The sequence below is a fragment of the Poecile atricapillus genome, chromosome 20 (genome assembly GCF_030490865.1).
Source record: "Poecile atricapillus isolate bPoeAtr1 chromosome 20, bPoeAtr1.hap1, whole genome shotgun sequence".
Classification (NCBI taxonomy): domain Eukaryota; kingdom Metazoa; phylum Chordata; class Aves; order Passeriformes; family Paridae; genus Poecile; species Poecile atricapillus.
In genome coordinates this window covers 4,385,054-4,401,261 of record NC_081268.1, presented here as the reverse complement: position 1 = coordinate 4,401,261, position 16,208 = coordinate 4,385,054, and the positions used below count along the sequence as shown (strand labels likewise).

General features: G+C 54.2%; 2 protein-coding genes across 2 annotated transcripts; one reads left to right on the top strand and one right to left on the bottom strand.

The window, feature by feature from the left end:
- The first annotated feature begins 451 nt into the window (after positions 1 to 451).
- CACFD1 (calcium channel flower domain containing 1) lies at positions 452 to 11,090 on the top strand. The gene is made up of 5 exons (XM_058853303.1): positions 452 to 788; positions 5,232 to 5,304; positions 5,717 to 5,842; positions 5,958 to 6,065; positions 6,460 to 11,090. Exons 1-5 carry the CDS (start codon positions 662 to 664, stop codon positions 6,551 to 6,553), a joined length of 528 nt encoding a protein of 175 aa, XP_058709286.1. The 5' UTR covers positions 452 to 661; the 3' UTR covers positions 6,554 to 11,090.
- A 171-nt stretch (positions 11,091 to 11,261) lies between these two features.
- Positions 11,262 to 16,208, bottom strand: SLC2A6 (solute carrier family 2 member 6). Its single transcript, XM_058853288.1, has 10 exons — positions 15,907 to 16,208; positions 15,209 to 15,371; positions 14,897 to 15,103; positions 14,153 to 14,252; positions 13,421 to 13,632; positions 13,129 to 13,281; positions 12,728 to 12,836; positions 12,311 to 12,484; positions 11,888 to 12,033; positions 11,262 to 11,802 (listed from the first exon to the last, which is right to left on the bottom strand). Exons 1-10 carry the CDS (start codon positions 16,005 to 16,007, stop codon positions 11,647 to 11,649), a joined length of 1,521 nt encoding a protein of 506 aa, XP_058709271.1. The 5' UTR covers positions 16,008 to 16,208; the 3' UTR covers positions 11,262 to 11,646.

Genomic DNA, 16,208 nt, shown 5'->3' with positions numbered 1-16,208 from the left:
CTTGTGTTCCATGTGAATCTGCACAAAATGCAGCTGTTGCCTTCATAATTCCGGACAGTTCAGGGTGTTCCCCTGGCCCATTTGGACACCACCAGGTTGCCAGCTGGGGCATTAAAGTGCTACTTCTGTTCCCATTTCTAGGGAGAAAACCCGATTGCAGTCAGATAAGGGGAGTGCAACCCAATTATCTGCAGAGCAGAATTCTGCTAAAGCGTTCATCTCCCGTGAGTGTGAGGATTCCCGTTTCCCTTGCTGGAAAAGCAAACACTTGCCTGGATAACACCACCCATTGCTGGGGGCATCCCGAGCTGCCGTGCCTGATGTGGGGTGCACGGCTGTGCCTGTGCTGGTGAATATGAACAGCAGAGCTCTGCCCACAGCCTTTTAATGCGAGTGACATCAAAGCCAAAGCCCTGCCTGCTGCCGGGGGGGACCCACAATGCAGCTGGAGAACGCCGTGGAGCAGTTCCAGGCCCGCTGGCATCGCTCTGCAGCCAGACACCCTCCATTGTCAGCCCTGGGGGGCCAGGCCCCGCATGGGGACACGGGGACAGGCCCAGGCCTGGCTTTAGGGGCTGTCCCCTGGGCTGGCCGCAGGACAGGGTGACACCTGGGGGCTCAGGTGGGCAGCAGGGCGCTGAGCCCCCCGGAGCTGGGGGAGATGAGCTCGCAGGATGAGCAGCTCCCAGCAGCTGCAGCCCCCCAGCCAGCGGCCACCTCCGCCGACGAGGGCATGACCTGGTGGTACAGGTGGCTCTGCAGGATTGCCGGGGTCATCGGGGGCATGTGTGAGTATCCCCTTCCCTCTGCCTGCCCCTCCTGCATGACACAGCTCGTGTCGGGGTCCCTCGGAAGGTGCCATGGAGGGTTTTTGGGGTGCTGGCTTGGTGCTGGCTCTGGGCACTGGTTTGTTGTGTTTGGGGCAGAAGGGAGAGCGAGGCAGGGATTCAGCTGCCCACAAGGGATGTGCTCTGTGCTCACCAAGCCTGCTGAACTTTGGCACCCGGCAGTGGGGATGTCACGGGACAATGTGCAAATCTCAGAGTTTCTTCTTGGGAATGGCACTCCCTGGCAGTGATGGGAGCAGCAGCTGAGCCCCTGGTGCTGCAGGAGGGCTGTGGGCAGGCAAATTAGATGGTTTTACTATGAACACCAGGCTCAGGGGGGTCACGTCAGGGCTGGATGAGTGACGACTGGGTTTGGTTTATCCTATTTGACTTTTGGGTGTTTATATGTTCCTGCAACTTATTTTTTCCCCCCTTATCCTGACTGTCAGAGCACATTTCCCATTGCTCCTGTTGCTGATTGCAGAAGGCCTGCCCGTGGGTTTTACTGAAGGTGAAGAATGGATTTGTTTTGTGCTGTGTGTTTTTAAGGGGTTTGGTAGGACACAGAGAACAGAGCTGCAGATGCAGAGTGAGTTGGCTGAGCTCAGAATTACCTGCTGCTAAAAAAAATTTTCCCAGGGAAAGAGTCTCAGCAACTTTGCCAGAAATCAGCCTGTCCTGGAGTGCTGTTTTGCTACATTTTGTGGAGAGATTAATAGCTCTTAAAAGCAGGAGGGACTGTTATGACCGCTTAGTCTGATCTCCTGCAGAGCACAGGATGGAGAATTTCTTCTGCTTCAGGTCCACGACTTCAAGTTAAACAAGAGGGTTTCTCAGCCAGTGCAGTCAGCCCTGATTTATTCCATCAGCAGGAGCTTTGTGTCTGGTCACCCTCTCCCCATGCCCCTTTCCATGCCTGCCTTTAGCCTTGGGACTGGGCTGCACAGCCCCACGGTGGTTTTGGAGCTGACATTTGCACCCTGTGGTATCTCTGGGCAGGTTCCTGACAGCCCTTTTTGTCTAGGCTGGTAAAACATGTGCTGCTCTCTCTGTTTCCTGTGCTGGGTGCTGAATTTCTGGAGGTGTGAGAGGATTTGGTGGGGCTTGCTGAACGCCCCAACCTCGCCATGCCCTGCTGGAGGCCCCTGCGCTCCTGGCCCGCCCAGCAGCCAGGAGAACCAGCTGGGAAGTGTCTGTGGAGCAGGTCCCAGGTGGGGGTTGAGAGCAGCAGCATCTTTCCCACGGGCTGTGGCTGTAGCTGAAGCCTTGGTGCTTTTCCTGCAGTTTTATCCCATGCAGAGCTCAGGGTGATGTGGATGGAGGGTGAGGAGCTGGTGGGTCATGCTGGTGGCACTTGCCAACCTTGTGAGTGGCTTGAAAGTGCAAATTTCTTATTTTCCCCTCTCTGTGTTTCAAAGCAGCTGAATTATACTTGGATTATTTTCCCAGCCTTTTGTTCGTGGCTCTGCGACAGGAAAGATGAGAGTTTTATGTCTTTGGGTGAGTCTGGGAGAAGCTTTTGGAAGAAGAGCCAGGTTCTTAACAGGGTTTGCCAAAGATCTGGGGAGTGACAGCTGGCTCTGGAGCCCTGATTGTCTCTTTATCAGGCAGGGAAAGAGGCACAAACTCTCCTTATGAACAGGGAAAAGGGAGATTGTGGAAAAAAACAACCAGTGCCCAGTGCTGCCAACATTCCTCTTCAAAATGCTGCTGTTCAGCACCACCTTGTTGAAGGTGGATGGTTTGGAGCAGAGGTGATGAATAAACGAGCATGGGGTTTGCTGCTGTTCTCAGAGCTCGCTGTGAAAGGACAGAACTAATTTATAAGGATTGTGAGAAACTGGATTGTAATGCTGCTACAGGGCTGGATTATGTCTTACAGAAGGAAAAATTCCCTCAGAAAGGAAGAGAAACTTCGTTAGTGGAGGTGAGACCAGCAGACAACATCTGCCACATGCAAACACCTGCAGCCACAGCTTGCTTCAGCCAGAAAAATCCAAGGGCTGGAGCAAGAACCAGACAGACAAGGTTCAGGATCTGTTTCTGGCTCCTGCTCATGCTGGCTTGGTGACCTTGGCCAAGTCCTTCTCTCCCTTGTGTTCCTGTTTGTAATGGGACGAGGAGAGTGTGTGGCTTTTGTAAAACACTCTAGGAGCAAAAATAGTCTTGTGTTGAGGACAGTGACCAGCTGCTGGAAATGAATAGAGCCTTTGTAGGGAAAGGTGTTCTTCCCCCCTCATTTTAGCTCCCAGTTATTTATCCTTCCTCAGGGATTCAAGATGGGACTGCAGTTAAACAAATGGCAGAACTTTCTGTCTCCCATAGCTTACGTGCCACTGAGCATTATCTGCATTTTAACCCTGTTGTGAGGCCTCTGTTTGAAAAGAAAATATTTTAAAAAGAAATCTCTGGCTTGGCAGGGGAGGGACAAGGATGTACCAGGCTGCTGTGGGACGAGCAGCTCTGCAAAGGAGACCCAAGGTCACCGAGTTGTTCTGTGTCTGTGGCTGTTGGCAGCAGCTCTGGGGGCAGTGCTCCTGTGATCCCAAACCTTTGACTCCTTTCCTGCTGCTCCATGCTCCTGCTGACGTGGGGCTTGCTCAGCTCTGCTTCCTGGGTCATTAGCCCTGTGGCAACCAGGGTGTTTGCTGAGCCAGGACTGCTGAAGGGCTGTTTTGGAGTGTTTAGGGACAAAACCAAACCAGAAACCTGGCAAAACAACCCCTGGTTGGTTTGATTAGGGAAAAAAAAAAAACCAAACTTGCTTGGAAAAGAACATTCTGCTCTCCTTGGTTTGTTGTGTAGTGGAGACCTGCTGGGAACTGCCCAGACCTCTGTGCTCTGCTAGGCCACTCAGCAAGGCAGGGTCCTGCCCCAGCCCTGGCTGTGTTCTGGGGATAGCTGAGAGGTTTTGCTGCTCTGCTAGTTTTAAAGTGCCAGAAAGTCACTCAGCATTATTCTCAGGAATGTCCTTTCCTGGGGGACAACCAATGCCACAAATTCAGGGGTGCTTCCCCCGAGTTCCTCTTCCATCAGCATCCCCAAGGGTTTGGTGGTCACAGGGAATTAGAAACCCCTGTTCTGTGCCCTGCTCTCCACGCTGCCCACAGCTCCCAGGAATCCTGCTTGTCATTGCTACTCTCCAGCTGTTTGCACGTGTAACCATGAACAGATCATCCTACCCCTGTGCCTCAGTTTCCCCTGCAGCGTGGGGACACTGACACCGGTCCTTGTGGGATGAGAGTTTGAGAAATGCCCTTGGAGCACAGATATTAGCACATCCTCTGGTATATCCCCTCTGCTAGCTGATCTTCTTCTTGCAGGACTCCAAAAGATTTTAGGTCCTGTAGAATTAGTTCTGGAAGTGTTAAAAAATAATGTTTTGTGGTGTTTCCTTAGACCAGGAGGTCTTAGACCATCCTCGTGGGATGACCTTCAATCTGTTCTGTCATTGCAATTCTGCTTGTTCCCAGCCTGGTAAACAAGGATAACTATTTTAAAAGGAACATTGAAGATTCAGCAGCGACTGCTTAAAAGAAACCTTGCAAGCATGTGCCAGCCTTTTGAAGGTCAGGGCTGCTCACAGCAGCTCTGCTCAGGGATCCCCTTAGCAGACACCCAAAATCCTCAATCTGGGGCTGGTCTCCTCCTCAGAGAGGGACTCTGCTGCCCTCCATCATCCCAAAAAAGCCTTTAAAGGCTACAGAATTAATTTTAGCTGGAGTTTTGCAGTGTGCTGTTTACTGAGTGCATCTCCTGCCCTCCCACCTGGGCTCGAGTTCCCGGTGCCTGGCACTGGCAGAGGGAAGGGGCTGTATCAGGTGCCAGGAACACTCTGCAAGTTTAATGAGGCTGAAAGGAGGCAGATTCAGCTCAGCTTGATCTCTTCTGCCTTGTTCCTCTCCCTCACTCACAGAGCCAGGAGCACTGGGGTTATTTTGGGCTTGCTTCACTTCCTTTTGTATCAGTGGAGACCCAAACTTGGCTCTTTCCTGCCCATCTCTGGTGGAGCTGCACAGAATCAGCAGTAAGTGGCAGAGGCTGGGTTCACCTCTGCTGTATTTATTATTTGCCTGTGTGCAAGTCATGTTTTTGCTGAACTCATCCAGAGGTGGAACTGCTGGCACTGCTCATCCACCTTGGGACAAAGCAGTAGTAATTCCTTGGCACATAAAATCCAGGTGAACATCCTGGACTCCATGTGGAAGCAAATGTTCTACACAAGAGAATTTATTGCTGGAGCAGCACTCAGAGCAAAAGAATACCAGAGGAAGGCTCTTCCCTGCATTCCAGGTTCCCTTTGGACCACCTCACCATCCTGCCCTGCCCTGCAGTGCCCACAGGTGTTGGCCAAGGGTAGATAGGGTTGGTCATGGTGGTCACTGAAAGCCTCTTTCTTTCCAGCCTGTGCCTTTGCTGGTCTCTGGAACTGTGTCACCATCAACCCCCTGAACATCGCGGCCGGCGTGTGGATGATGTGAGCAGGGTTTCTTCTCATTTTCCTGCTGGGAGGGAGGTTTTGTTAACCAGACCCCACTGAGGGGGGCAAAGCTGCCCTGCTTGGGCAGTGGATGGGAGTGAAACATCCATCAGGCTCTGGGAATTGCCAGATTTTGCTCCATCAGGCAGGTTGAGATGTTAGGTTTTTTTCTGTTTGTATTATTTTTTTATGCATATTTAGGTAAATACTGAGATACCCTTGGCCAAAATAAGTCTGGGGCAGCAGGGCTTGGAAATCTGGAAATTATCAAGAAGTGGGGGGAGCCTCACCATTCCCTTCACCTGCATGGAGCACAAAGTGTCTGCTGTCTGTGGGACTGGGGGGCACAGCTGAGCCCTGCTGAGGGTGGTTCAGAGGCAGGATTAACTCTTGTTTGCTCTCTCTGGAGGCTCAACGCCTTCGTCCTGTTCCTGTGTGAGGCCCCTTTCTGCTGCCAGTTCATCGAGTTTGCCAACACCGTGTCCGCCAGGGCCGACAGGCTGCGGGCCTGGCAGAAAGCAGCTTTCTACTGCGGGTGAGGATGCTCCTGGGGGCTGCTGGTGGGCACATCCTGGGGAAAGAACATCCCTGCATCCTGTGGGGATGAGGGGATGGGGATGACAGGGCTGAGGGCTGCTCCTGTCTTCCAGGATGGCTGTGTTCCCTGTCATGCTCAGCCTGACGCTGACCACGCTCTTCGGCAACGCCATCGCTTTCGCCACCGGGGTGCTCTATGGTCTGTCGGCCCTTGGAAAGAAGTAAGAGAGGCCCAGCTGCTCATGGAGGGCAGGGAAGGGGGAGATGGAGCTCCAGCCCTTGCCCCATTTGCCTCACTAAGGCTTTGCCTTCCTCTTGCACAAAGCGTGCTGAGGTGTAAGCGCGGCCAGAGGAAACCTCCCTCACCTCAGAGCCCTGGGAGGGAAGGTCCTGGGGGTTGCTGAAGCTCTGAGCTTTTGGGAGTTCAGAGCAGCTTGTCCTGAGGGTCCCACTCTTCTTTCTGCAGCTGTTGGGTGGATGGGCCCAGCTCTGGGGCAGAGAGCAGCTTTGGGGGTTGGAGAGGGTCAGCAAGCGTGGTTTCACTCCTGGCTCCAGGACTCCAGGCTCCAGCTGGGACATGCTGTGCCATGCTCCTGCTGTCCCTTCTCTCCACAGGGGAGATGCCATTTCCTACGCCCGCATCCACGAGCAGCAGAAGCAGATGGATGAAGAGAAGCTCACGGGGACCCTGGAGGGACAGGCTCTCTGAAGGACACAAGCTTGGGGTAGCATCTCCTGGACACGGAGATGGTGAAGATGTGGAAATCCACCCTGCCCTTCCTTCTGTCCTCTCACTCCTTGCTACACCACGATTTCCCTGGATGCTGCAGCAGCTGGAAATCTCAGGGGCTGGGGCAGGCTGTGTCCTCTCCTCAGACCAGCAGCCAGACCTCAGCACACTGCTCCTTCTCTCCTCAACCCTCAATCCAACAGCTCACAGTGCCCCTATTTTTCAATATATATATATATATATTTTTTTTTTTTTTTTTCTTTTTACTGCAGAGGTGCTGGCTCTCTGAGTGCTGCTTTCCCAGCCTTGTTTTGGTTTTTTTTGAGTGTCCCTTTGGGGACTGCCCTCTGGATGGGAAAGGAGGGACAGAGGACCTGCCAGTCAGGTCCCACATGTTTAGGAACACTCCCTGGGATTGCCCTTCCCAGGTACAATACCTGACCCAGGGTTAGGTGTTTGCAAAACCCCCTGGTGCTTAACCTTGGTCTTCTTCCACTATTTTAATTATAGGGCCAGGCAGTAGAGGCATCACTGCACAGGAAGGAACTTCCAGCAAAATCCCATCTAAAGATAAAATCCATCTCTGCAGGGCAGCTGGGCAGATCCTGGGATCTCAAAAGCACCGTCCCTGCTTCCTCTGGATCCAGCTGCAGGCAGTTACTGCAATTTACTTGAATTATAAGAATTAATTACTTTGTCTTAATAAGAACACTTTTCTTAAGCTTTACTCTTACTGGGGCAGAAGGGAAACAATATTTGCTGTACCTCAGCTGAAAAGGATGTTGTTTCTTGAGCCAAGTGGGATTTTTTGCTGGTGTGAGGGCCACTGATGTACAAGAGCATTCCTGCCTCGTGAGCCTGGGACTCTGCTCTGTCACCTCCCTGCATCCCTCTGTGGAGGGACCTGCTCTTTTCTTGCCTGGTATAGCCTTTGTCTTTGGGACTGTGGTTTTTTGCATCAATCCTGAGCTGGTTTTGTATGGGAAGGTGGCACATCCTCCCTGTGCAAACAGAGAGGAGGCTGCACCATTTCAGTGTGGACAGCTGGGATGTTTTACTTTGCTATTCCAGGCTCTTTCTGTGGTTTTCAAATTGTATTTTCTGTTTGCTTTGTACCATGCAGTACAAAACTGCTCACTAATTCCAGATCCCCCTCTTCTCATTACAGTTTGTCCTGGGGATTTTAATTTATTTGATTTTTATATGGTTGCTTTTTGTTTTGATTAGAAAAAGGGGAATAATTTATTTCTAGTTATTGAAGTATTTTGATGGGACTCATTTTCTCTGGATACAGGAGAAAGGAGTGCTCTGTTTCCTGTCCTTCACAGGGCTGCCTCATTTCACCAGGGGTCTCTGAACCCAGGGACAGCCCTGTCTGCTGCAAAATCCAATTTCAGCCTTTGGAGTGTTTCTCAGACTCTTCAAAAAAATGTGTGTTGTCCTTTGACCCCTTTGTCTTGTTCTGGGCCACAAGCTTGACAAACTGTTTTCCTCCTCTTCTGGGAGAGAGGAGGGAGGAAAGCTGGGCTGTGAGTGCTGGATTGGAGCAGCCAGCAGCACTTTGTGTCCCCATTTGAATCCTTGGGTGCAGAGGGGTTGTGCTGTGCTCTGAGAAATGCTGCTGGAGGCCGAGTGCTGTCTGTCAGAGGGGTCTGTCCATGCTGAAAACTCTCCTTAGACCCTGCCCTTCCTCAAGCTGCTGGCTCCTGTGAGCTGCTGCTTCTTTCCTGGAGCTCAGGAGCCGTGAGGATTCCCACCAGTCAGGATTTCCAGAGGCCCCTGCAGCTGGATGTGGGCACCCTTTTTATGCAAAGCCCTTTCCCTCCTGCCTTTGAACTGGGATTGCTCCAACACCCCTTGTCCGGGATGCAGAGCAGGCACCACCAGCCTGGATTTTTTTCCATAAAGGCAGCTTTTTTTTCCATAAAAGCTGCGCTGGTTTGGAGCCCCCAGCCCTTGGCTGATCCCTGGTGCTGACTGCAATGCATTGTCCCACAGCCTCCTGCTGCCTGCAGGGATGGATGCTGCAGGAGGGATGTGGGATACTCCAGTGGGAATAACCTCTGGGTGATGCAAGGGCAGAATCCTGCCTCAGGGCTGAGCACCTGCTGGGATTTCAGGGGGTGTGGGGAGTTGTGTAGTGTTTAGTAGAGGAATGTTGCAGACCAATGCATGTCAATGTCTCTGGTAGTGACAGCTTTGCTCTGTGAGTAGTTCTGCAGTAGCTTTAGTGTCAGGAGGTGAAAGGCAAAGCAGAGCTCAAGGGCTGAGACTTCCAGGGTGCTCTGAGGAAGCACAAAAATGGTGGGACCCTTGCTGGCCTCATCTGTCACTCCTGCCTCGGTCCCTGGGGCTGCTCTGGGGCCCCTGGGCATGGGCAGGGTCCAGTCTGCTCCCTGGCACCCAGGCAGTCCCAGCAGAGCTGTCACGGTGTTCTGTGGCAGCAGGGCCTGACTCTGGGGCTGGGGCATGGGAAAAATCTGCATCCATCTGCCACCATGGGCGGGTGGCAAAGCTCAGCCCTGAGCTGAAAATAGGCCCCAGGGACTCCCCTGAAAGAGCTGAGCTGGAGCCTTTGGCCACAGTGCTTGAAGTGTCTGTGCCTGTCACAACTGGAGGTGTCTCAGATCTGTGCTCCAAGGGTGGTTACTCCTACAGGGGCCAGTCTGGAGTGGGAACCCTTGGGAATTTTGGCTGTCTGGTGCAGCTGGAACCAAGCCAGATGCTGCCATCATTGCAGACAGGCTTGGTGACAGCACCCATGGCTTGTAGGAGCTGTGGTGACAGTCAGTGGATGGTCTCACCCCAGTGTGGGCCTGTTTGGTGGAGATAGGAAGGAGCTTTAGAGTAGTAGCATCACAGTAGTTAAATGCCAGTGCATGGTGGTTGTTGTGTTTAGAGGCACCCACGGGGTGCTTGGAGCTGTGCAAAGACAAATGAAGTTCAAACCCTGCTCTGGAGGTTTCACAAGCTCAACCCAACCCCTGCTGAGGGCATCCAGGCTGGATGGCTGATCCACAGGGACTCTGTGGAGGAAGTTCTGCTCTCCAGGCCTTGGACAGGAGATGATGTGAGGGTTTGGGGTGGGTGATGTGCTGAGGACATCGAGCTGTTGGCACTGAGAGTGGAAGGAGCCCTGGGGAGCAGTTGCCAGTCACATACCAGTCACCAGGGCAGCATTTATGCACTGTGCCACTCTTCCACACCTCTGGCACTCGTGTGTGGCAGCTCCGTGTCCCCTGGGCTGCCCACGGGGCGTGAAGGGCAGAGCAGAGCTTGCTGCTCTGGGCAGGAGCTGCTTTTGTAACACCCATTGATTCTCTGTGTGTGCAGTGAATAAAAACACCATTCTACCTCTGGAAAGGGCCACTGTGATTTCTCAGATTCCAAACGTAGCAAAAGCCCTCGGACTTGCTGTGCTGAAGAAAGGAGGTCATTCAAAAAATGCTCCTCCAGTGAGGTTCTCTCAGGAGCTGAAGAGTCCAACCTCATTTCCTAGTGGGGCATTTCCTCCTTAGGCTGAGCCCTGGGAAGCTCAATTCATCTCTGTAATTTTTTCCTCAGGAAAAAACATCCACTGTCTTCAGGGAAGGGTTTCACTGAAGTGAAGATATCAAGAGCTGGTCCATAGCCATGTGAGAAACAGAATGCCAGAAATCCTGATCTTCAGAAGGTCAGTGGAAACCAGAGGCTCTTGAGACCTCTTGTAGTCAGGCCATGCTTAGAAAAAGTTGTGTTCCAGCCAGGGCTGAACATCTTTCTGGAAAATGGTCTCAGCAGCAAAGGGTAGGTTTAATACTGAATGTTTTCTGTGTTTTTGATTTTGGCCCACCGCTCTGCCTCTGTCCTAGGCTGTTTTAAATTAATGCTGTGATAAAGCACAACTTCTCTTAGGTGATTTCTCATCTCCTGCTGCAGGAGATCAAAATGGCAGCTGGCACATCTGGAGGGCTGGCTCAAACATGCTGTTTTACCTCCTGCTTCCTTGTGACAGCAGGCTGAATGTCCCAGGAATAGCCCTTGGGGTGCCAAGTGCATTTCAGGAGCTTGAGTACATCATGTCCCAGCTCAGCCTTTGTGCTTCTGCCCTTTTGGGAGGAGTCAGATTGGACTGAGCAAGGCCATTTTTTCCTCACAGCCATAACCACCTCCTGCAGCTGTGTTTTACCTTGGGTTAGCTCTAAAAAAATAATTATGAAAAGTTCTTAATCTTGCAGGACACGCAGGAAAGGGGTGAGACTCATTTGCTACTAACTATGCAGTTGAAATCTCAGAGTGATGGAGGTGGAGGCACATCCACCTCCCTCTTTGTGGGTGGGTCAAAGCCTACATGGGAAGGACCCACCCCAACACAAAGTGTTGTCAGTACTCATTGTGTCTTTCCCACAGGGAATCACTTGCACTACAGCTGAATGTTTGTCTGTTCCTGTTCTTCTGTCCTGGCTTTTTGTGAACTGTATTTGGTCTTGTTCATTAGGCTTCTAGTGTAATGTGTGTTTTTAGACCAATAAAATGTGGCAGCTTTTTGTATAAAAGATCTGGCTCTGCCTCTTTCATGGTCCTTGAGTGCCTGAGACTCCTGTGGGGAGCTGCAGGCTGCTGTGGTCCCCTCATCATAGTCCTGCTCTGCCCCTCCCATCCCTCCCTTCTCTGCAAATCAAGGCAATGTCTTGCAGTTGGAGGCAAAATCGTTTTATTCTTGCAGCTACATGATGAGCTTTTGCCAGAACAGCTCCAGCTGTAAACTCAGCTCCAGCCAAACCCTCAGACTCTCAGGCTGCTGAGCAAAGGACAACTGTGGTTTCCTGTCACAGCCACACCGTTATTCTTCCAGGATGCCTTTATCTCCAGCCTGGCCCTGGTGACCTGCTCCCATCCCAAGGATTGGCAGGTTGTGCAGAGAGCAGCAGGCAGTGTTGGGTGACAGGAACAGAAGGTAAAGTTCCTTCTGGCAACTTCTACAGCCAGAGCAAGACAATTCTTGCTGCCCCTTCCTCTCCCACGGGGAGCTCCAGCCTCCACTTCCAGCAGCACACGTTTGCTTTGCCCTCCAGCCTGGGCAAGGGCAGCTCCTACCTCAGGAATGACCTCCGGCTGCTCCTGAAAAAGGCCTCGATCTGCTCCAGGGACCTGCCTTTGGTTTCAGGGACACAGCAGCCTGTGAATAAGATGTTCCCAGCACTGATGACAGCGAAGAACAGGAAGGGCACCTCGAGGCCGAAGGCGTTCTGGAAAGTGGGGCAGAAACCAGCTGTGAGCTGGTGCAGAGAGGGGCTGAGGAGGGGCTGCTGGACACCCCCAGGCAGTACCCACCACGACTGGGAGGAAGAACTGGGTCAGGGTGAAGGCTGTCAGCCAGCTCACAACCACACAGAGACCCGAGGCTACCCCACGGGCTTTGAGGGGGAGGATCTCTGACATCAGCAGCCAAGTGATGGGGCCCCAGCCCATGGCATAACCTGCAGGGGAGGAGGGGAAGGGGATCAGCCTTTGAAGGTCACTGAGGAGTGCAGAAGGTCCCTCAGAAATCCTGCCCTGCAACCCCACCAATTATTATTATCCCTCCCCCATTCATGTCATTCCTCAAAGTGACCTCAGCTGCCACCTTTCTTGCTCTTCCAGGGACATCTGCCTTCCTTCCAACTCTAAACCCAATCTCCTTGCTCCACATCACCCTGCCTTGGGTGAGAAGCACCCTCCCCTGGCTGTGGCCAGTCCTGTGCTCTCTGCACCTACCCATGATGAAGAACATGGTTGCCAGGAGGGGGATGAGGGTGATGTAGTTTGTTGGCTCAGCAGGGAGGTGGGCAGGGCTCACCAGGGTCGTGTTGGCCACAGTGCCGTTGTGAGAAGCTGGCATGAAGTGGATGTAGAGCCCCATGGTCAGGTTGGAGACCAACATGACACCAGCTGTGGAGAGAGGCAATGGCACAGTGAGAATGATGGGTGAGTGATCCTCTCCATGCCAAGCTCCTGGGAATGCCCCTGCTGAGGAGCTGAGCCACCACCAAGGGAAAGAGACCTCCCTGCCTCCCTTCCTGAGCCCTGTAGGGCTGAAGGTTCCATTCCTGCACTCTTCCTTGTAGAGCTCCTGAAAATCATTGAACAGGAACTTCCCTTGGGAAGAGAGTAGGGAAATGGAGAGAGCCATACCTGATACAAAGAGGAGAATCTTCCTCCCAGCTTTATCCATCGACACAGCAGCAATGGCCACGGCAGAAAGACGTACCAGGCCAACCAGAGCTGCATCGTACTCTGGCTTCTGCAAAAAAACAGTTGGGAAGCTGAGCTGGGGGAAGGGACAGGTTCCTACAGCTGCTGATGACTTGGCCAAGGTTGTTCTCCCAGTAGGAGACTGGAGATAATGAACCTGAAGCTCAGAGGAGGAGCAGGGAGGCAGTGGGGCTGTCCTGCTCCTGTCCCTCAGCCTTTTGCAGGGCAGGTCCTTTGAAAAAGGGATTTATGTCTGTAGGGAGCTGGAAGCATTGGGCAACCCTTGCTGGAGACCCAGGCAGCCCAAGCAGGAGCTGAACCCCAGGATGACAGGTGCTCACCAGGATGACAGATGTTTTCTTGAATATTGGCTGCAGGTAGACAAGGATGCAGGTGACCCCCGAGAGCTGCTGCAGGAACCTCATTCCCCCCGCAATCAGGATGGGCTTGTAAAGGAAGGGGTCCTTGAGCTCAGCACAGGAAACCCGATGGCTCTGGAGGGGACAAAGGCAGAAACACAAAGTGAAAACACCTTGGGGAACCCACCTGGCATCCAGAGGGTGGCTCAGGAGTTGCCCAGGGGATGGATTTTGCAGTTTTCACGTTACATCTCCCTGTGCTGAGCTTCCTCACCTGCTTCCTCACGCTGTCCTTGATCTGCTCGTACTCCCTGGCATAATCTGTGTCCTCACCCCGCAGCCAGCACAGGGAGCCCAGGGCCTCCTCCTCCTTGCCCTGGGAGAGCAGGAACCGGGGCGAGTTGGGCATGAAGCAGAGCAGGAGAACCATGGCAAGCACTGGCACCTCCCCAGCCACGGCCAGCCAGCGCCAGTCCAGGACCAGCCCTGCCAGAGCAGCACAGGAAGGGGGAGAACACTCAGGAATGGGTGACCTGGCCTTGCCTCCACCTGGGTACCCCAATGATTTAATTTAATAAACCCAGCAGGAAAAACAGTAATAATAAAAATAAAATATTTCAAATGTATTCTCTCCTATTACAGCAGCATTTCCAGCAATGTGATATGGGGGAATTCCAGCAAATCTGAGAGCATCCAGCAAGACCCAGCAGCAGCTAGGGCATGTGCTAGCAGGTGATTAACATTGTGTTAATCCCTTCAGCCCTGGCAAAACTTCATCAGGACTTGGATCTGTGGGCACAGCGATGGCCACGGGTTCACGTGGGCAATGTATTCATCCCTCAGAGCACACCCACCAGGGCAAGGGGCATGAACGACCCTGTCCAGCCTGCTCAGCACAGCTGTGGTGCTGAGTATGAGGGGAACAAGCCCTCACCTTGCTGAGGTTGTTTATTTTAAACTCCCCCTCCCCACGCCCTGGACACTGGGACACCATGGAGATACTTGCCCAGCGCGTACAGGACGAGAGAGCCCAGCACTGCCATGATCTGGGGACAGGCACCCAGCATCCCCCTGACCCCCGGGTGGGAGATCTCCGAGATGTAAACCTGGACAGGGACAACACACATTTCACAGAGCTACAACAGGTCCTTGTCACCCGCTACCTCTGCCCCCTGTCACCTCACAGTCATACCCTGTGAGCAGAGGAAACCCAAATTGCTGGGAAATTGCCCTCTGGGGGTGGGGACCTGATGGGTTCAGCTGCATCTGGCCAGAGGAGAGGACAGCCCGGCCAGCACCACCACTTCCCTCTCCCTGCGGTGTGGGAGAAGTGCTCCAGGGACTGTTTCTGGGAAGAGGTGCCCTGGGGTTACTCAACCCTGCCTTCCCCTCAGTGTGAAACAAGAGGATGGTGTTTGGGAGGAAATAACTGCTGGGAGGAGCAGGGGCTGAGGACCTGCCGTGTCTTTCCTGCAGGAGAGGAGGTCCAGCACGGCTGGGCTCAACTCCGGCTGTCCATGCCAGGGCTGCTAAGGGAAATACATCCTCCCCATCCCCGGCTGCTGCCCTGCTGCATCCTCCCCATCTCCACTCGCCCAGACACAGTCCTGGGGCTCTGCTCATGCCTCCGAGGAGCAGCGGGGTGGCTCAGCATCATCCCCCAGCTCATCTAGGGCACCGCAGCACCTCTGCCCCGCAACCCCCAGCTCATCGCCAGCACCTCCTGCCCTGCACTCCCCTGGCACATTACCGGGATGGAGGCGGAGGTCACTCCCCCGGCATAGCCCGTCAGCACCCGGCCCAGCAGCAGCATCCAGAGGCGCTGGGCTCCGGCCAGCAGCGCGTATCCCAGCGCCGAGGGCAGAGCCGAGAACATGATGCTCAGCTTGCGGCCCAGGCAGTCGTTGAGCAGCATCGTGCTGAGCCCTCCCGCCGCCGCTCCCAGTGTGAACACCGACTGTGGGCATGCAGAGGGGCTGTGTGAGCCTGGCACCCCCCGGGCACCCCCCGGGCACCCCCCGGCTCTGCCCCCACCCTGGCAGGGATAACCCCCTCTCCTTACCCCGAACCAGGGCGCGGTGTGCTGGTCCAGCCTCAGCGCAGGGCTGGGATGAGCCTCCAGGGCAGGGATGACGGGGGAGGGATAAACCAGGGCGAAGCCGAAGCTGAAGTTGCCCAGGACAGCGGCAAACACAGCCAGGTAGAGCCGCTTGTTGTGGAGGCTCCTGAGGCCACCGAGAGACACGGAGGTGTTGGGTGCCAGCGGAAACCCAAACCCTGCTTCCCCCAGCCTTTGCCGAGGCTCTGGGGACACCCACGGAGGAATTTTCCTGGGGAATGGCTCCGCATAGCCCCAGGCTGGTGGGGTTTCTCTGAGCTGCTCCCACTGGTGCTTTCCTCTGTGCCAGGCAGTTTTCAGGGGGTTCAACAAAGCGAGAAAAGCAGAAGCTGGAGCTGGGTGGCACCACGGACCCAGCGGCAGCCGGTTCATCCCAGCAGAGCAAGCAAAAGGTTCTTTCAAAGCCCCCGTGCCCCCCAGCAAGACCTTGTGCCCCCACAGGACTCACATAAACCTAGCTCACATAAACCAGGACTCACATAAACCTAGCTGGGCTCATCCAGCCGCCTGGGGCAGGATGAGATCCCGTCTCAGAGCAGCTCGGGAGTGGCAGGAATATGGAACAGCTCTCCCCCAGCTCACTGCCCTCAGTGGGTACAGCAGAACCCCTGCCCACCCTGCGGCCCCAGCCTGCTCCTCACCTCAGGTATTGGTGGTCGAGGCTCCTGGCAGGGCTCTCGGGGAAGGTTCGGTACGAGGAGCTCGTTTTCCTCAGCAGGGGCTGGCGGTCGCTGCGCTGCATGGCCCGGCGGGGCTCGGGGGTGCCGGGGCTGCTGAGCTCGGGGAGGATGCTGCGGCTCCGAAACGGGAAGGGGAGAGGCTGCCTGGCGTTGCCTAATCAGAGAAATCTGTGCCTCGTGGGTTTACACCCCTCAGCAGGAAACTGGAGGGGCCGGAAAGGCAGCAGGAGGAGAGCCACGGGGTGATAGTGACAGTGACAGAA

Excerpts from the sequence above, each read along its gene's own strand:
- CACFD1 (XM_058853303.1), top strand. The coding sequence starts at position 662 with ATGAGCTCGCAGGATGAGCAGCTCCCAGCAGCTGCAGCCCCCCAGCCA. Across the intron at positions 5,305-5,716 it reads GCGGCCGGCGTGTGGATGAT|GCTCAACGCCTTCGTCCTGT; the intron begins GTGAGCAGGGTT and ends CTCTCTCTGGAG. Across the intron at positions 5,843-5,957 it reads AAAGCAGCTTTCTACTGCGG|GATGGCTGTGTTCCCTGTCA; the intron begins GTGAGGATGCTC and ends CCTGTCTTCCAG.
- SLC2A6 (XM_058853288.1), bottom strand. The coding sequence starts at position 16,007 with ATGCAGCGCAGCGACCGCCAGCCCCTGCTGAGGAAAACGAGCTCCTCG. Across the intron at positions 12,485-12,727 it reads GATTCTCCTCTTTGTATCAG|CTGGTGTCATGTTGGTCTCC; the intron begins GTATGGCTCTCT and ends CTCTCTCCACAG. Across the intron at positions 12,034-12,310 it reads AACCATGTTCTTCATCATGG|GTTATGCCATGGGCTGGGGC; the intron begins GTAGGTGCAGAG and ends CCTCCCCTGCAG.